Below are 19,320 nucleotides of genomic sequence, written 5' to 3'. Positions count from 1 at the left end.
CAAGACCAGGGACGAGAGACGTCGGCTAACTTCGTCTATGCCACGGGCGACTGGTAACGACCTGTCACTGCTTACAAGCTGGAGTCTTTCCCCCCAACAAGACTCCAGAAAGTAAGATGCAGCGGTGCGAGTCTGGCGGCATGATGCTACCGACCGATATGAATTGCCGGCTTCCCCGCATTCACAATACACGTGAGGCCATTGGCATTATTGGCAAACACTCCAGTACCCTTGGCTGATGGCATGCTGCTAATGGCTCAAAATGAAAAAGCCACATGCCTAATGCTGGCTTCTTCGGACGCATTGGGTTTTCGACCGTAGAATTGAGTCTCGAACCAGATATAGCTGCCGCCATGCTCCTATCCCAGCTCGCGCTACTTGTTCTACCGTCACTCACCATGGGTCGCGGCACGATAGCCATCGAAGAAGCCACCATCGACCCGGGCTCGATCTGGACGCTGCCCGAAGCCGTGCAGTTTCTCAATCCTGGTCAGGAGGTGACGAACGAGACCGTGCAGCGCCATGCCGTGACGCTGGGCGACCTCGAGGAGCGCCTCCGCCACATGGACGCGGAGGGTGTCGAATACATGCTCCTCTCGCTCACCTCTCCTGGGCCACAAGGACAACCTGACCCGGCGGTGGCGGAGCAGACGGCCAGGGCGGCCAACGACTGGTTGGCCGGGGAGGCGGCGAAGCATCCAACGCGCTTTGGCGGCCTGGCGGCCTTGTCGATGCATAATGCAACACAAGCTGCGGAAGAGTTGAAGCGCGCGGTGGGGCTGGGCATGTTCGGCGCTATGATTAATGATTTCCAGAGCACGGGCAACGACGGGAAAGGGAGGAAGTATTATGACGAGGAAGAGTACGACGTTTTCTGGGCGGCGGTGCAAGAACTAGGCGTTCCGGTATACTTCCACCCGCGGTGGCCGCCGTTGGTCGAGATCAAGCCTGGAAGTGAGGTATCGTACGCGCCGCGGACTCACCTACTTGGTGCCGCCGTGCAATTCCATTTGGATTTGAGTTTTCATCTCTACGCCGTCATCTCTTCTGGTGAGCAGATTTGTGCTGCTGCGAAGTTGGGGGCTGACAGGAGACAGGAGTCTTCGATCGATATCCCGACGTTCAGATTGTGGCGGGCCATATGGGGGAGGGGTAAGCGGCTCTGCCCCTGAGACGAGCAGTGCTCACGTTGTCTAGCATTCCATTCAACCTGTGGCGTGCCAACTCCTGGTATGTCGTCGACACCAACGAGGTCTGACAGGAATTGACATGCATATAGGTACAACAAGCCGAGCAAAAAGGCGACTAGACCATCAAAGGAGGACTATGGCTACTATTTCGCTAGAAATGTCCACATCACAACGTCGGGTTTCTTCAGCACGCCGAATCTGAAGTTCGTGATCGACCAATTGGGAGTTGACCGGGTGTTGTACTCGATTGGTGGGGTTTCCAAGTCAGAGCAAAGCTATAGCTGCTGACTTTGATAGATACGCCGTACGACACGGTCAAAGCTGGTCAGGACTGGTGGAAGTCGGTGTCCCTGCCAGGAGATCAGAAGGAGGTGGTTGGAAGAAGCAACGCTATCAAGTTGTTCAAACTCCCTCTGGAGCTATAGATACGTCAGCTTAGCATCATGAGGTACGGGCGGGCCTCTGGCAGTGACGCAGAGGATCATGGGAGTGCGAAACGAGGGTATCGTGGCGGATGAAGAGAGACTAAAGTTCCGGGCGACACTGACGCCACGGCCGCTGCTGCTAACGCGATACGGGAATTCAGATGGCTTGGCATCGACGGCATTCCTGCACAACTCATGCTTGATTAGCACCACTGACAACATACCGGATCTTTCGAAACGGTCAGGACGAAAGTTGTTGAGAAAGGATTTCTAATCACAGGAGCATTGCGGGATGAGCTCCGGGCTGGAGTGGACTCATGCCCTAGATATAAAATGCGTGTTGCAGCTACCTACGCTTTCTACCCTGCTCGACCCAGCCAACCCCTATCGCTAAAACCACAACCCGTCCCAACACAGGCACATCTTCCCAGTAGTTTCTCAACCCGGTACCAGCATGCCCTCATATGCCATCACAGGAGCCTCAAAAGGCATCGGCGTAAGCCTCATCCTTTACACCCAAGTCACCCCCCAGCTCACACCCCCCGTTCCAACAGTTCGAATTCCTGAAGCAACTCTCCGCCGATCCGTCCAACACCGTCATAGGCCTGGTGCGTGACGTGAAAAGCACCGAAGCCAAGGTGGCGGCAGAGATCAATCGAAGCAATGTCCATATCCTGCACGGAGACCTGGACAGCTATGAGTCGCTGAAGGTGAGTTGTCCTCGCTGCGCTCCTTTAAGTTCCAAGGGGGATACATGCGGACTGATCTTAAACAGGCGGCAAGCGCAGCCACCGCGAACATCACGGGCGGCAGCCTCGACTACCTGATCGCCAACGGCGCGCGCCTCCCGGGGGACTCGGGCTTTGTGGGCTTTGCGGAGCTGTGAGTTTCTTTCGTCCCAGCTTGCCCTTCACCAGCGAAACATCCCATGTTTTTGACGCACAATCACCCTCATCACATGCGGTGGTCAACTTCCTAGCGTACTCACGTCTCATCACAGGGGCAAAAACCCCACCGCGCTAGAAGAAGAGATCCTCCTCGAGTGCAAGACCAACGTCGTCGGCAACATCCACCTCTTCAACCTCTTCACGCCCCTGATCCTCAAAGGGCAGCAGAAAAAGGTCGTCCTCATCTCGTCGGGCATGGGCGACCTGGATTTAGTGGCAAAATACGAGCTCGAAGCCAGTGGGCCTTACGGCGTGGGCAAAGCCGCTACCAACATGGTCGTGGCCAAGTTCAGTGCCGAGTTTGCCAGGCAGGGGGTGCTTTTCATGAGTATTAGTCCCGGCGTGGTGGATACGGGGCATTTTCACCCAGAGAATCGTAAGTTTGAATTTTTTTTCCTTCCCTTCTATGTTTTCCCCCTGCCTGGATCCCCAACTCCAATGTTTGAGAGTGAGGGATCAGCTGACCTGGTGTGTGTGATTGAGTAGTGACGGAGCAACAAAGGCAAGCCTTTGCGATCTTCGGAGCCAAGCTCCAGAAACATTCGCCGAGCTTCTCGGGCCTGCCGATGACTCCAGAGGAATCGGTCAAGGCGGTCATTTCGGTCTACGAGAAAGCGAGCGTCGCGAATGGAGATGGCGGTTCCTTCGTTTCCCATTTCGGGAACAAGCAGTGGGTGTGAATGTGTGTTGGCAAAGTATCTAGAGTACTTCTGCTGCAACAAGGTCCCGAAGGAAAACGGAGAATGGACGGCATAAATAGTTTTGTACACATGACGTTATACATCACTGCTCCCTGCCGAGTGCAGAATCTCCGACATGATTTCGTAGCATGGACTCGAGAAGACGGACGGGATCCAGAAAAATCGTTGCAGAAGGAGCGAGGTATCGCACCACGATGTAAGAACCAAAGGGACGGCCATTCGCTCAAGTCTCGATGTATAGAACGCTTTGGTCGTAGCATCCGGCGCAGCAATGGCACCCATCATATGTTGCCAGAAGTTCGACTCCAGGGAAGCGCACAGCGCGAGCGAAGAACAAATTCGCTGTTCGGGTCTCTGCATGACCTCCATCAGTTGCACAGCCGTGTCTTGGAAGTGCTTTTCGGTATCGGTGGCGTGAAATAGGACGTATTCGAGGAAGATCTTGACCGACAGGGCTATCGCTGTAAGAAACGTCTCTCTTGGGTATGCGGCACTATTCAACTCGATGGCGGCATGCAGACACTTGATGATGTGACGAACGCGTAATACTTCAGTCGTGGTGAGCTCTTGGTTTTGGATGTAGGTATGCTGCAGGGCAGCTACGCGTTCCGCATTCGCGAGCACGAGGTAGGCTACTTTCTTGGCCGGGGCAGAGAACATTGTGTCGAATATGCCTGTCTTCTCAATGGTTGGCAATAACGTGGAGTCATAGCGAGTGAAAAGAAGAAGGCCCTGCAAGGTAGTGCTTTGGACAACAATCAGCGTTACGAGGCTATGGGGATGCAAAAAGGTACAAACCGTGGGAGAGCATGTGATATCCAGTACGTAGGTGGATTGGTTGAATTCCGCGAACGAATCGTGATGATCTGAATGAGGCCGGAAATATGGATTTTCCACGCTGCAACGTTGCCTACCGATGCCTATTAGAGACCAGGTGAATTAGCCGAATGAACCCAAGGAAAGCCGCTGAAGTGTGGCATAGTGTAGCAAGACCAACCTCGAGTACTGTCAGGGTGAGTATGGCTGCGACGAGGCTATCACTGAGACCATTGGACCCGTCTGTGAGATGTCCCCTTACAGATCGTATGGCCCTGCCTTTGTACGCATCCACAGCGAATTGAAGAGCCTGCTGTTGCAAACGTGCTGCATAGAAATATCTGGCAAAGTACAGAGAGACATCGAGCATGGTAGGATCAGGAAGAAAGCGAGCCCAGTCAGATTGCATCAGAGCTAGAGTAGCGTCCGAGGCTCGAATGCTTGTCATCGAATGGAGGTTTCCCATTGCTTGCGTTACTGTGTAGGGGTCCCAAGTTAGCATTGAGCACTCGCAGAAGCGATATCCTGTATCAGACTTACAGTTATCCATGAAGAATGCATCTTCTCTGTTCAATTTTCGTCCCAATGCGGGAAGACTGAAGATGGGGAGCGGAAGACCGACTACTTGAATGGAAGCTCTGTTCTGACCATTTCCGTTACCCTGTCGAGACTCGCAACGGGGGCCACGCTTTTTTTGATTGGCGTACTCCCTTACACGACGCATCCGTCGTCGTGCAAAGTTGGCTCTGGTGGTGTGAGCGCGCATTTCTTTCGCGCTGACATTATCGAGTGTCGGCCCTGTCGTCGAGAGAAATGTCAACTTCGGAACAGGGACCATTTTGTTGTTAGCCATCTTCTGAGTCTCGATGCATTGGAATGAAGCAGTGAAAGCTGTAGACGACGACCTGCTTGCGTGTAGTTGCCGAAATAGCTCCGTCCTCCGTCGATTGAGAAACGCCATTGCCAAGCAATCTTGTTTTCCTAAAAGGGTTTAGCATAGGCCGACCCGGAAGACAGTTCCTCCGCCGTGAGTCGTCCGGGGTCAGACTTTGTGAGGCCATCAGCACTTGATCAGTGAATCCAGCGTGACTTCAATCCCCCTCGCCATAGTGGTTATCGTTAATTGGAAGTAACGAGTAGAAGCCGCCATGCTAGGATATACCATCCCCACACAGGTCGTGTGCTGACATTGACGTTGACTTGGCACGAAGCATGCTCGTTCTAGGGCAAGTACAACAGTGGGCCTGACGATGGAGGCTGAAACTTCTTCTCGTTCTTCAGCAATCGGGATAGTATCTAATGGGGTTCACAAATCTTTACCCAGCAACTGACCGGCAACTGAGCGGCAATCGAAGTCAGCCAGCGCTTCCCCTATAATTGTCTTTACTGCTCAGACCTTTGGCTGCTCGGGTCATCCCTTGAGCAGCACGTACAGGGTGTTCTATAAGGCATGAACACCCCCTCTGATCATGTCAAACCATGCTACCGAAGGTGACCGGAGAAGATCACTCCGTCCGACGAAGCTTCAAGATACTCGAGCCCCCTGCAAAGGCCTTAATCCGCGCGGTGAATGCAGGGAGAATAACGATGTGCTGTCTCCGCAGTACAGCTTCGTTGACCTTGTGTACAACTCGGTCGCGTTGTGTCCAGGACCCATTGTTGTTTAGCACAGTTGGCTGCTAACCGAAACGATCATGTCTCGACACCTGGCGCGCCCAGGCGGGCTTGCCTCGGTGCTCGCGTCGGCAGGATCGACAGAGTGAATGCCGAACAGTTGGCTGTTCCCCACCGTGTCGCTACGAATCCACGACGCGAGCCAATGATACTCATAAGCCAGCCCCAAATATCTCATCTGGATTGCGGAGCTTGTGGGGAAGTGCATGATCTTGTCTCCGTCTAGACCACAATCCCGCCAGGGCGACTGTCGACCCAAAACGACCAGCTGCATTGGGACAGGAGTTTGGAATGGTTGACTTCCGGCGGACTCCCAGGGAGTCTGGACGTATTTACCACCGGTGAGTTCGCTCGTTTGGCTGGTGACCCTTGGCGATGCGGTCTGGACGAGGGTTCTCTATCTTTTCCTGACTCTGCTAATCGGCTAATTCGATTAGTGCCAAAACACCACCCAGTGACCTTGACGAGCTTGACGAGCTTGACCATAGTCAGCCGGAAGAAATACACTACTCCGGCTCAAATCCGGCATCTTAAAGCCATGGGACCATTTCAATTGCTGTTGCCAAGTGCTTGAATGCAACCCTTATTACCCGTGGCATTGAGTGAAGGAGACGTCGGTTCTACGAATATGGGCTGAACACGGGGTGATGTCTATTGCGCGCGAAGTCGACAATTCTGGTCTGCAGCACACTACGCTCCATGGGGAACATGCAGCGACATGATCCATCCCCGCGATGCACCCACACGTGCTGCTAGCGAGGGCAACATGCCACCGCTCGCTCGCTACGAGCGCCTTGGATAATGCGAGTCCGTTCTGATAAAGACTGCGCAGGGTCCTGCTGGTTCCAGGACCGACTTCAGCTTTTACACCAGACCAGTCCCTAACAGCAACAACCTTCACTATGGCTGGCGGCATGGGAAGCAGTCCCATCATTGATGGCATCGTTAAGAACGACAAGGTACCATGGTATCGCAAGAGGAACCTCCGCAGTCTGTATCTCTGGCTGGTGCCATTTGCCATGTTCATTGAAAGCACCAGTGGCTTCGACTCGTCAATGATGAATGTGAGACTGTCTCCTTGTCTGCCCCCATCGTGGTCGTCCGAAGACATACTGACCCCGGAACCATAGGGTCTCCAAGCACTTGATTATTGGCAAGAGCATTTCAATGAACCTGACGGTGCCATTCTCGGATTTCTCGTCTCCTGCTACAGTCTCGGCGCAATCACGGCCATACCTTTCGTGCCACTTTTGTCAGACTGGGTTGGCCGTCGCTATTCGATCGTTTTCGGCTCAGTTGTCATGATCATTGGCGCAATTCTGCAAGGGTTTTCCACCAACCGTGAGCAATCCCTTGCCAATCGGACTTTCCCAAAACTGACAGGTCACAGTTGCCATGTTTATCTTCGCACGAATGTTCCTTGGTCACGGCATCGTCTATGCTATTGTCGCTGGATCAGCTCTGCTTGGCGAGCTCGGCCATCCGAAGGAGCGTCAGTTCCTGGGTTCCATGTTCAATGCCTTCTACGCGGTTGGCGCGCTCCTAGGTGCCGGCATCGTGATCCAAACTCTGAAGATTCAGAGCAATTGGAGTTGGCGACTACCATCACTACTACAGGCTGCACCTTCGGTGATTCAGGTGGTGACGGTCTTTGCTATTCCCGAATCACCACGTTGGCTCGTATCGAAGGACCGACAGGAGGAAGCGCTTGAGCTCCTCATCAAATATCACGCCGAGGGCGACGCCTCCAGCCCATTGCCCCACGCCGAATTCGCCGAGATCAAGAAAGCCCTCGAGATTGAGAACGAAAGTCGCAAGCGTGGATGGCTGGAGATGTTCCAATCTCCTGCCATGCGCCGTCGTGCACTCGTTTCAGGTATGCTTGGGGTTTTCTGCCAGTTCAGTGGAAACGCTCTCATCTCTCAATATCTGGTTCCTATCCTCGAGATGATCGGCATCGAGAACTCGGAAACCCAATTGAAGTTCAGTGTCGGTCGTGAGGCCTGGGGATTGATTGTCTGTTTCACGCTGGCCAGCATCACGCCTCGCTTCCCTCGCCGTCGGATGTACTTGCTCTGTACGGTGTCTCTGCTGCTCTGCTACAGCGCCTGGACGGCATCTCAGGCTCGCCAGATGATCACCAAGTCCGAGGCTGCTGGCATTGCCACCATCTTCTTCATTTTCCTGTACACACCTTGTTACAACATTGCCTACAACGCACTGACGTACGTGTACTTGGTCGAGCTCTGGCCGTACTATGCCCGCACCAAAGGCATCACGTGGTTCCAACTCTGTTCTCGCGCGGCCAGTACCTTTGGCGCACAGGTGAACCCGATCGGACTGAAGGATATAGAGTGGAGATATCTGCTCGTCTACGTCTGCTTCCTGTGTTTCGAGATCGTCTTCATCTACTTCCTCTTCCCGGAAACATTCGGCAAGACCCTCGAAGAGTTGACTTTCCGTCAGTTTCCAACCCATGTTGCTTTATTGAGTGCGCACTAACGTTCGTCAGTGTTTGAGTCCGAAGCGGAGAAATATCGCGAGCTCGAGTCTGCGACCCACAAGGCACTTGGTCAGCACATTGAACATAGCGAAGTTCAGGAGGTTCATGCAGCTCCAAACAAGGCGCCGGAGCTTTCCGAGAAGGCTGCGTAAGGGTTGACTCATGCAGGCTTCGCACAGTAGGAGCACAGTGTTTCTGCTTCCCACTCCACAGCTCACGGTTGAGCAAGCAGCATGACATGCATTATCAGGTTGACTCAGAGGAGTGCACCCAGTACAGCAGTTGGTACCTGTGGTTAGCTTGACAGATCTCTATATTTCCAAATCGATTGTTGCCAATGAACAGTCTAGTGTGCGGCTTTCGCTCGGTAGGCTACTCCCAGCTGCAGCTGCACATATAGATCACATCCCAATCGCATTCTCGGGTAGAGTCAGCAATTCCCTAGATAACGTAGGTGAACATAAAACAATCCTGTCGCTGTCTCAAGCTGGATGAGTCTGCGTCTTGGCGTCGGCGGTGCCCTTGACGTCACCCGGAGAAATCGCGTCCAACACTGCGCGTCGACGAGACTTGCAGTGCCTGACAACCTGCGCCTTGATGCCAACGATCCTTCCGGGCCGGCCGCACGCTGGCAGGCAGGCCATCAGTACAGCATACTGGAATGGCATCCGCCTTACCGCATACGTGTCCCGAAGCGCAATCGTCATCACCACAGATCTGTACTCGATCCTTCAGACGATCCACCTCGATTGCGAGCCCTTGCATGCGGTAGCCATCGAAGAGTTCTCCGGGCGCATTGCTGCATGCAACTCCACCACCGCCTACGTGTATGAACCCGTTGGCAAGGGAACTCTGAAATGGGAGTCACTCGGACCAGACGGAGGGGTATTGTCCACCTCTTTGCGGTCGACGAATGGTGCCATGAATGGAGACGATACCCAGGTCAATGGTAGACACTCGAACCCAGAGTTGAGAAGAGCATCGATACCGACAATTGAGACCATCAACTCATTGTCATGGGCATCGGCGGAAGAACTACTGCTGGCAGGCTCCCGTATGCAACTATGGTTCGTTGCCTATGATTCTCGAGTCGTCTGGGACCAGGAGCTGCCATACCCGGTGGCATTGGCTTACTGCTCCCACGACGCCGGACTGATTGCATCTTGTGGCCAGCACGATCGCCTAGTCAAGATTTGGAGGCGTCTAGCATATGAATCGGACAGCACCCGGTTCGATGTTTCTTACCTCCCACATCCATCCTCCGTCACGAACATGCACTGGCGGAAACCATGGCACCAGGAGCAAAACCTCGACAACTTGCTTTACACATTCTGTGCTGACGGGTACGTTCGCGTCTGGGCTCAGCTGGAGCCCCATTCCGCGACGGTCATGCAGAAGGTTGCAGCCATTGACACCAATACCACCATACAGCCACGGAGGCTGAGCCAAGGGTCCATCAGTAAACGGCGCTATGCTTTCATCCTGGACAGCAGAGACTTCTCACATGCTACTGAGAGGGCTGTTGAAAACACCACGAGTACGAAAGCCGATCATGCGCTGGAGCATTTGATTGAAATTGCGAACCGCAGCCCCGAGATCTGCGTCGTTCTGGATGGTCTCGGACACATGTCTGCATGGGGCTTGGAGAATGCCGGGTGCAAGAACAAAGCTCCTGCTGAAGTCTTCAACGTGGCGCATGTAGACAATGTTGACCTGTCGCTACTGGAAAAGGCACATCTTGATGGCGAACATGTTCAATTTTGCACTTTTGCTGGGGGAAACGCACCGTCGTCAATCTCCCTCCTTGTACACTCCTTTGATGGCACAGTGTCTCATTACGAGGCTCACATAGCTGGCCTGTTCGACACCGCGACTCGCCGAGAGCGACTTCAGCAGTCTGCATCATGGGCCGGTCACGAGGAACCTGTAAACGGCATAATCCACAACAAAGCCGGCGACCAGCTTCTGACATGGACAATCCGCGATGCCAACATCTTCTCCATCGAAGACGTCGATGACGGAAATGTTCTCACCATTCAAACATCACGCACATTCGATAGCGACATTCTCGACATTTGTTATGCGGAAGACTATGCCATCGTTCTTCTTCACGATTCTTTGCAGCTTCTCCCGGGCCGCGATGCCATACCACTTCGGAAACGGCAGAAGCCTGTCCGGTTAAAGCCACTTGACTCTGGTTCCTCCGAGCGCGAGGGCCACTTTGCTATTGAGTATGCTAATGATGACGTTGAAGTCTGGATCCCACAACCACCCTCCAACAATGATTTAGACAAGGCTTTTGCCCCAGCCGCTGTTGATCAGGCTGGGCACCAGTATCTATTCGCCCTCTTCTCCTCCCTCTCCTCACCACTCGCTTGGCATGCAATCCTGTCCGCATCTCATTCCACCTCTCAAGACATTCTCACTACACTCACGCACGATTATTACGGTGGTGTCGGTCGCCTCACCTGGCCCCGCGCACGAGCCTGCGGCCTCCTGATGTGGCTCTCGGAACGCGAAGCGCTGCTAGAGCAGACCGAAAACGTCGCGCGCGCCGAATTCACCAAACGAGAAGATCGTAACCCGGTCGAGAGCTCCTTACTGTATTTCGCCCTCGGCAAGAAGACAGTCGTCCAAGGTTTGTGGCGCACGGCCATCGGCGTCCGCGAGCGGGACAACACCATGAAACTGCTGGCGAACAACTTTGCCGAGCCGCGGTGGCGGCAGACGGCTCTGAAGAATGCCTACGCGCTGCTCAGCAAGCGGAGATTCGAGTACGGCGCCGCGTGGTTCGTGCTGGCCGGAAACTTGAAAGCTGCCGTGAACGTCTGCGTCAATCAAGTGCGGGACTTGCAATTGGCGATCGTGATCTCAAGGGTCTATCACCACCACCCAGACGGCGAGAAGATGTTGCGCGAGCTGCTCGAGGCGACCGTCCTCCCAAAACCCGCGGAGGACGATGAGGCCGAGGGTGATGATGAGGCGCTCAAGACTTGGGCGCAGGAGATGTTGGCTGGACTGCGTGTGCTGGAGAGGGGCGAGAGCGACAGCGACAGCGAGGAGGAGAAAGACGGTGTTGGAAGGGAAATCCGGAATGAGGACGAGGCACAGTTGGGAGTTGCGCCCAAGAAGAAACCTCCACCCACGCAGTTCGCGGAGCCGAGTGGCGACAGCTTGCTGGACAGCTTCGGCTTTTAATTGGAATTCGCTAATACAGAATGTATGAGTATCATCATCGACTTTTGTTTCCCCCCTCCGGCTGTGTGTCTGTCTGTCTCTTGCCCTGGGGCCTGCATTGCGTGCCCTGTAGGTACCGTAGCCATCGTTTACGCCCCATGGGCCTCCCTGCCTGCTAGATCCTGCCATTCTCATATCCATTCTTACAAGTCAATTCAGCCTACATCTCCACAAATCACGAAATCACGCAAGACACAGCGACACACCCCAAAACCAAAGAAGTTTTTTGTTTGGTAGCAACCGAAGGGGCGCTACACCCTCCAGCACATCTTTCATTTTTTTCTCTCTCTTCTCCTTCAACAAACTGCATGCCACTCTCTCTGCAACCATCCACACCACGAGTCGTGAGTACCTCAGAGCCACGAGCAAGCCCGGACAACCTTCGCTCAGTCAACCCATATCGCCAGATGCTCTTCTCTGCATCGAGGCTAGAAGTAACCCAGCTCTCCGCCACCTCAACGTCCCCTGAAACCGCCAGATAATAGTTGCCCAACAATACCAAAGAAAAACACACACAAGACCAACGCACTAAAACCGTATCCATCCTGAGACGCCTCCATGTCTCCAACACGCACATCCACCACCCTTTTTGGTTCATGTGTTGCGATAGTTGCGACCAGCCAGGCTTGCCACCCAAATTATGCTCCGACCCGCTAGCGAGGCGGGGACGAAGGGCACATTCAGACCACCCCAGATGGTCCGTTTCGCACCTATGGCATCGAAAACGACTGGCTCGCCCTCATCTAGTTCCGTTGCAACTCAACCCGTTCCTTTCGTGTGTCATTGTCTAATCTTGTCGAAATGATGTGGCTTGGTCGATCAGCTTTCACGAGGGCGGCCAATTTCGCTCCTGTCACCAGTGTCCGGGTCCTCACTCCGGAACGATGCAAGCAACAAGAGGGCATCGGTTGGGGGGCGCCGACACACTACCGCCCTTTTTGCTGATCGATAGAAGGAACCAAAAGTCGAGTTGCCATGAACCAGCTTCCAAAAAAAAAAGTTCGGTGTGCCCATACCTTGCTCCAATGAGACACGTGTTATGCAACACCTCTCAAACACTTACAGCAGAGTAAGCAAAAATGCTCAGCACGACAAAACCTGAGCGGTGAGCGGGCTCTTCGCGTTCTCGAATAGGACCACGAGACACTCGTCACGGGGACTCCAAAAACCCGTGAGAGGAGTGGTGGTTTCCAAAGAACCAGCGTAAAGCCCATGGGGGATTTTGCCGCAAGTCCGGAAGGGATCGATTTCGAAAGAATCTGTTATCGTCGAACGAAAAACCACATCTTCGAATGTCGTTGTAATCATTCTGTGACTGCGATCCCTCCAGCGGCAAGATTGTCGATAGCACAAACAGCGGTTAGCCATCTTCACGGCACAGACCAAAACTGACATTGTGGGTCCTCCCAAACCCTGCCAGTGGTTGTACCCGGTGGTAAATTTGCTGTCGATTGTCCATGTGGCACACACAGCGGTAGCCATCTTCGCGGCACACAAACGGCCTGACAACATGGGTGTCCCAAACCCTGTCAGTCTTGTGCCCGGTGGTAAATTTTGCTGGTGATTGTCGTGAACACAAAACGCGCTCGATCATGGTCATGTGGCAAACAGGTGCTCTCCCAAACACCGGTGCCACACGTGCCGAGCCGCAAATGTGGGTGCTGCAAAGTCCGGAAGCGAAAACCCCAATGTGTCACGAGGAGTTTCCTAGGCTCCTGTCGGCGGCGAGACTTATGCTTCAGCAGCGGGTGAATGAAAGTCGAACGTCGTGACGCGAGGTAGCCGAGGCGCCGAGACGTTGAGTACCGCGAGTCCAGAGAGGGGTGTGGCGACCACGAGGTTTCCCAGGCCTTGTGGCACACTACTCCAGCGGCGGTTGATAAAAGTCGTCGTAGTCCAGATCCAAGTCCATAAGCGAGTGAGCACTGAACCCACCCAACCACCCACGTCAGTGCTCCGTCGTCACAGTCTTCTACTCCAAGCTTCAATCACCATCAGCAGGCCCAGTGAAACCAACCAAACCCCATCTCTTTTTATTGCCTCCACCATGTCTGCTGATCACACCTACCGCGTACGATTCGCCTCGGGGTCGAGGTTCGGCCGGTCGGTTCGCCTCGTGGTCGAGGAATCGATCGTGACCTGTCGGAGGCCAGCCCATCAAGGGGACTTTCGGATGATCCCGACACTCAGCCACACGTCCATAAGACGATTAGAGAACACGAGCTCTTGGACCGCACCGCACGACAAGAGGCGCCGCTCCTTGTCGTACGGCACAGTCGGCCGGCTCCTACTCCCCACGCCCATAAGGCGATTTTCGGAGATCACGAGCTCCTGGGCCGTACCAGGCGACGTTCCTTTTGCCGCAGGTACGGCCACAACGTGGAATGGCAGGCAGCTGGGGTGCTGCGTGGGTGCCATGGTGCAATGGGCGCGAGACAGTCCAGAGCTTCGTGGATACGCCTGTGATGTTGGCGGCGAGGAGTAATGTTGCGAAATGGGAAAGCAGACAGCGAGATGTCTGAAGGAGTGCAGTGTGGCGATGAGTTGTTTCCAGACGACTGCAAGACATTGCTTATGGTGGAGCGAAGAGCGGTAGGAGTGGAGATGGACTGTCCGCCGGTATGGCTATAGAAAAGCCGTTGTCGAATGCTCGAAGGGCGAGTAGGAAGCCTACGCAGGCTGTGGGATGTCTTGCACCGCTGTCGCAAAGCTGATGGCAGGCCAAGTCCAAGCGACTTAGAGACGTGACAAATGAACGTTGACAAGACAGTCAGCAGTGCAAGGCCAACAAATCTTTGGTGCAGCGGAAGCGTGGACAGGAGCTGCAGACATGTTGCCAAATCCAGACGCAAACCTCCAAGATGACTGATAGAGGTATTGGATGACAGTGACGCTCAACCGAAGTAAAACCCAAAGATGGCCCAAAGCCATATCAATCGTCAGCAAAGTTGAGTCAAAAGTACGTTACAAGGTCGAATCCCAATCTCCCATAAATGCATAACAGCATAGATTCAATCGCATGACAGCAATTGCATAACAGCAGAAAATAGCACTGGTCTGGCTGGGGAACCAGAAGTGCATTGCCGACGGTCGCTTGCTCAGGTTCCTCATCAGGCGGCAGTGGTGAATTGTGGGAACTGCCATGCCAAACCATGAAGGTGTAAGGCGATACTGCTGGGGCAAGTACGGCTACTTGTTGAAGAAGACCAGCAGGTGAGATGAGCGAAGCTAAATTGTCGAATTCATTCACTTCAATGAACCATCGGGGTCGCTAAGGCAGTGAAGTTTGATTGTGGCTGCCGAAGCCGCTTGCCAAGTGACAGGAGGCGCGGCGGACGCTCGCTGGGGTACGGTGTTTTGGTATTAAAACCAGGACTTGATCCAAGACCAGCACCGGGAGAAAAATCCAGGAGAGGAGGAGGTGGTAGTTGTCAATCCAGCACAGGGACAGTTGGAAGGAGCTTGTCGGAGACAGTCGCCGGTTACCATGTTCGATGCTGGGACGTTGACGGAGGGGAACGAAGCGTCGGAGTCGGAGCAGGGAACCTCGGAGATGTCAAAGCTGTCGGCTTCCAGGAAAGCATTGTCGAGCTCACTGGTTGTGCTGGAGGTCGGATCATTGAAGGTGAATGAGCTCTCGAAAGAGTCGAAAGAGCTGGTCGGAGACGGCAACGGTCTTTCCAGGCGCATCTTTTCGAGATCTCTCTTGAGCTGCTGAACCAGGTTCAGGGGGGCCGGAGAGGGGAGAGGAGGCGAGGGAGGAGGCGGGGACGAGACGACAGGGGCCAGGGCTGCTTCCTTTTCGCGACGAAGGACAGCGAGCCGGTGGTCGGCGAACGGGAGCTTGGAGATGTCGACCTTGTTGTCGGGCCCTCGGCACGACCTACACCGCTAGTAGTAGGCCGGCTTCGGGTAACCGTTCTCGTAGTCCCACCACCACATGCCGGGTGGTGGTGACCAAGGCTTGACGGGCTGGTGGCGGGGACGAACGATCGGGTTGTTGACATGTCGCTCGGTGGGAGATTGGGATTCGACCCGTCGCTTGTAACGGTCGTGGTGCAGGTGGAACGGGGCACCAAGTTCGGGGTCGACGAAACCGGGGAGGAGATTGGAGGGCGGAGCCCACTTCCGGTTTCGGTGTCTGGGAGGAGTGGATCCAGGAGTAGATGGTTCTGCTCTTGGGACTGATTTGAATGAGCAAGGTGCGTGAAGGAAAGGTTGGGGAAGACTCACAGTGAATTGTCCCTACTTTACACTCCCCAAGAACCGGGTGGTGGTAAAGAGGAGGGTTGGAGTCGAAGAAAGGGTCGGTGAGGATGGGTCGAGCGTAGGTGGGGTCGGCCGTACGAGAAAGGGAGGGAACAGAGAGGAGGGAGGAAGACTGTTCTGAGCTGGGGGTGCTCATGGCGAGTCGATCTGGTTCCATGTAAGCAGAGTCACTGTCACCAGAAGAGGAAGAGAAAGGGGCAGAGGAAGAGGCAGAGGACGAGGAAGAGAGAGGGGGATAGTGTTTGAGAGGATCAGAGTAAGTAGAAGACTCGGCCGACGTCCATGAGGACGTGGCCGAGCTTCGTGTGTACTGGAATCGTGAACGACCCATTTCTGCCTTGGTCTCAGTGAGCACTATGAAAAACAGAAGAAGAAATTTTTTGGGGGCGGGGAATTTTCTACATATTTGTACACACGCGACGTGCTCTGAGATCCGTCGCCAAACTGATCTGGCGAGACTGATCTGGAGAACGCGACTTGCATCAACATATGACGTCTAGTAAACAAGTCGGCATAGACGCATGATAGTCGCAAGAACTCGGCACAAAGTCGGAAAATCGCCTTGATCCTTGTATAGGAATGATGCTCTTCACACAAGCATTGAGACCCACCAAATTCAAACGATTTCTCTGCCTGTATATCGAAGCATCTTCATGATTGTAGGCTGATCATGCCGTCGCGTCGCGTGTCGCGACTGCCCAATTCGATTCAAAGTGCGTCATTGTGATCGAGTCCCAGCCCCCGCCGGTATTGAGCGTATGATCCGGTCTGATCTCGTATGATGGCGTATGATGGCGTATGATCAACCATCAGCAGCAGGAAGTACGGCGAACCGAGAGTCCATTGAACGCCAACAACACTCACATTCGCTGTCATCATGTATCGTCTCCACATGCAGATTCGAGGCATGGATCGCGCATGATTCCCAGGTATACGTCTCATTGCTCGAGTTTCTGAGACTTAGGATATCGCTCGCAGCAGAGACACTCTCTTTGCCATGCTGCCGAAGTAGTGGGATAAAGTGTGGTGAGGCGGGGAGATCAATACCCACTTTCGGCGCCTGAGAATGCCTTCTGCAAGTCCTTTGAACGTGAGCCACAGACGGGAAGCACGAACAAATTCATAGTCAACGTAGAATTAAGCTCAAGGACCCTGAACATGGCTTGTCAGTCTGGTGGATCGGGGCCGGAGATTGCGATGCACCATCTGGACAGTATGCTGTGCCGTAGGAGGAAGGGCGGGGCAGAAGGCCGCATGGCCATCATCGATGTAGCAGACAGAGGCGTTTAGCCGGCGACTACTCCACTCGCTGTCGAAGGCTTCATGATGCCTTTGCTAGCTTGTGCTAGACACTGTCAATAAAGTCGTCGTATGTCATGCCAATGGAGACTCGTGTTGCCGCGTCAAAACTGCCAGAGTGGCTCTCGGGCTACGCCGCGCGGATCTATGATTGGCAGGAACGCCACACGGGGGGCCGCAGGACCTTCACGCGGCGCCTCGGCATAGTTGAAGGACTCTTCGATACGGACGGGGTCGAATTCGAAGGTCGAGCTGACCTCTGCACTGAACTCCATATAGAGATTCGCACCACTCTTGATGAGCAAGCGACACGCGAGCACATCGCCAATGCCTGGTCCGTCCTGAGGCAGGAGCATCCGCTGCTGTCAGCCACGGCTATATCACTCGCTCACGACGACCCTCTATCAGGTGGGGAACATGAAAGAGCGTTCGTGTTTGAGCAGGCCGCAACCGAAGCCGAGCTACGCCAATGGGGACAGCAACACCTCGATTTTGTGGCAGACCATTACTCCCACGTTCAGGCTGAGGACTTCTACGACCATCTGATGAATTCATCGAGAGTTGTCGATGCTACGAAAGCCCTGTCACGAGTATTTGTCCTGCCGTACAATCACAGCTCCGGGTCCAGCTTTCCCGTTACTCTGATGTTCGTGTTAGCCCATCAAATTACCGATGGTCTCACCACATTCCGTTGGATGTCCGCCTTCATTGATCTGCTGAACCTAAGCCACACCGAATTGAAGTCCCGGATGGCTTCTCTATGCACGACTCCAGCCATGGCACGCCTACCACCTCCCCAAGAGGCACTCTACCACCCCATCAAGGGATCTGTCGCCCGTCAACGCTGGTTCTGGGCGATAACCCGCGTTCTTCGCCATGTAAAACACACGAACCCAGCCGCTTTCCAGAACCCGCTCCGCCGTCCTAGCCCCGCTCTCCCAACTTCATCTTATCCTCCCAAGTACGACAAGCTTCTCGACTACTCCCGAGTGCCGCCTCTCAGACATCACGCGATCCGGCCCGTCATAGGACCCAAATCAACAGCTCGCCTCGCGGCCCTCTGCCGCCAATCGCACATCTCGTTCGGCGCCGGCCTCTTCACGCTCGTCGCCATAGTGATGATGCAATTCCACGAGTCCCTGTATCCCGCCATCCCCCTCTCCCAACGCCTCCCCTTCATCGGCTCCTTCCCCATCAACCCCCGCCCCTTCCTCGCCGGCACCCCCACAACCGGCCAAGAAGACAGCCTCATGCTCGCCTTCAGCGAAGGCGTCGTCCTTCCCTTCCTCCCCCACACCCTCCCCTTCGAAGGCCGCTTCCGCCTCCTCGGCAAACAAGCCCACCGCCAACTCCGCCAATACCAGAAACGCAAACGCACGGCGGCCGAAGAACTCAGCCTGGGCTCCAGCTCCCCCACCCAACTCCTCCCCGCCCTCTACCTCGCCACCCTGGAGCGCCTCTCCTTCCGCAGCCTCTCGCGCCCCAAACCGCGCCATGACCCGCAAGGCGCCCTCCCCGCCGCCACTCCACCCTCCCTCGGCACCTGCGGCATCAGCTCCGTCGGCGACCGCACGCCGCTCATCTCGTCGGGGAAATACGACGTCTCCACGACCCCGCCGTCCAACACTGGCAGGCACTTCTTGGCCGCCGACTTCCGCGACATCCAGAGCGCGGTGCGCGCCCGCGACGGCGAGTTCTTGTGCGGCGTCGCCAGCGATCGCTCGCAGCACACGTACCTCATGATCAGCGTGGACGGGAGCGCGATCGACATGGGGAGGGCGCGGGAGTTTAAGCGCGTCATTGAGCGGATCTTGGAGGTGGAGGGTTGTGATGGTGGTGATGGTGAAGGTAAACAGAGGAAGAGGGATGCTGGGAAGCAAGGTGGGGATGGGAGTGGGAGTGGGAGTAGGAGTACGGCGAGAGCCAAGATCTGAGCGGGATTACCAGGAAGAATTTGGAGCAGTGGAGGACTGGGTGATGAGATTCTGCATGTTACACTCAAGATGCAGATGGCCCCAAGCCATGCACGGTATATAACCATGCGCATCATTTTTCGGTTCCCCAAGACAACATTTCTGTTTCCACCGTTAACGCAAGCTGTTGACGGCAGCAGATATCATTCCTCGATTGGCCGATCGGCCGATTGCCGACGTTCTGCATCGTGTCCCGAACCAGCGATGGTATGGACGCGTCCAGCCCATCGCGAGTAGGGGGTGCGTCCGACGATTGCGGAGCACTGTGAGTTGCTGCCCAGCGAGG

At 54.8% G+C, this 19,320-nt stretch overlaps 5 protein-coding genes across 5 annotated transcripts; all 5 read left to right on the top strand.

Annotated features, from left to right (window-relative positions):
* Nucleotides 1-398: 398 nt before the first annotated feature.
* HMPREF1541_03103 (uncharacterized protein) lies at nucleotides 399-1,615 on the top strand (the record flags this gene model as incomplete). The annotated part of the gene is made up of 5 exons (XM_008717455.1): nucleotides 399-1,050; nucleotides 1,098-1,152; nucleotides 1,198-1,230; nucleotides 1,280-1,440; nucleotides 1,488-1,615. The coding sequence occupies 5 exons, from the start codon at nucleotides 399-401 to the stop codon at nucleotides 1,613-1,615; spliced, it is 1,029 nt and encodes a 342-aa protein (XP_008715677.1).
* Nucleotides 1,616-2,069: 454 nt separating this feature from the next.
* HMPREF1541_03102 (uncharacterized protein) lies at nucleotides 2,070-3,242 on the top strand (the record flags this gene model as incomplete). Its single annotated transcript, XM_008717454.1, has 5 exons — nucleotides 2,070-2,111; nucleotides 2,170-2,325; nucleotides 2,391-2,497; nucleotides 2,616-2,938; nucleotides 3,049-3,242. 5 exons carry the CDS (start codon nucleotides 2,070-2,072, stop codon nucleotides 3,240-3,242), a joined length of 822 nt encoding a protein of 273 aa, XP_008715676.1.
* A 3,413-nt stretch (nucleotides 3,243-6,655) lies between these two features.
* Nucleotides 6,656-8,408, top strand: HMPREF1541_03101 (uncharacterized protein; the record flags this gene model as incomplete). Its single annotated transcript, XM_008717453.1, has 4 exons — nucleotides 6,656-6,817; nucleotides 6,884-7,094; nucleotides 7,144-8,214; nucleotides 8,266-8,408. The coding sequence occupies 4 exons, from the start codon at nucleotides 6,656-6,658 to the stop codon at nucleotides 8,406-8,408; spliced, it is 1,587 nt and encodes a 528-aa protein (XP_008715675.1).
* A 445-nt stretch (nucleotides 8,409-8,853) lies between these two features.
* HMPREF1541_03100 (uncharacterized protein) lies at nucleotides 8,854-11,454 on the top strand (the record flags this gene model as incomplete). The annotated part of the gene is made up of 1 exon (XM_008717452.1): nucleotides 8,854-11,454. The coding sequence occupies one exon, from the start codon at nucleotides 8,854-8,856 to the stop codon at nucleotides 11,452-11,454; it is 2,601 nt and encodes an 866-aa protein (XP_008715674.1).
* Nucleotides 11,455-17,138: 5,684 nt separating this feature from the next.
* On the top strand, nucleotides 17,139-18,995 carry HMPREF1541_03099 (uncharacterized protein; the record flags this gene model as incomplete). Its single annotated transcript, XM_008717451.1, has 1 exon — nucleotides 17,139-18,995. The coding sequence occupies one exon, from the start codon at nucleotides 17,139-17,141 to the stop codon at nucleotides 18,993-18,995; it is 1,857 nt and encodes a 618-aa protein (XP_008715673.1).
* Between the last annotated feature and the right edge of the window lie 325 nt (nucleotides 18,996-19,320).

Source organism: Cyphellophora europaea (assembly GCF_000365145.1).
Source record: "Cyphellophora europaea CBS 101466 unplaced genomic scaffold supercont1.3, whole genome shotgun sequence".
Classification (NCBI taxonomy): domain Eukaryota; kingdom Fungi; phylum Ascomycota; class Eurotiomycetes; order Chaetothyriales; family Cyphellophoraceae; genus Cyphellophora; species Cyphellophora europaea.
This window is presented reverse-complemented; position numbering and strand designations above follow the sequence as displayed.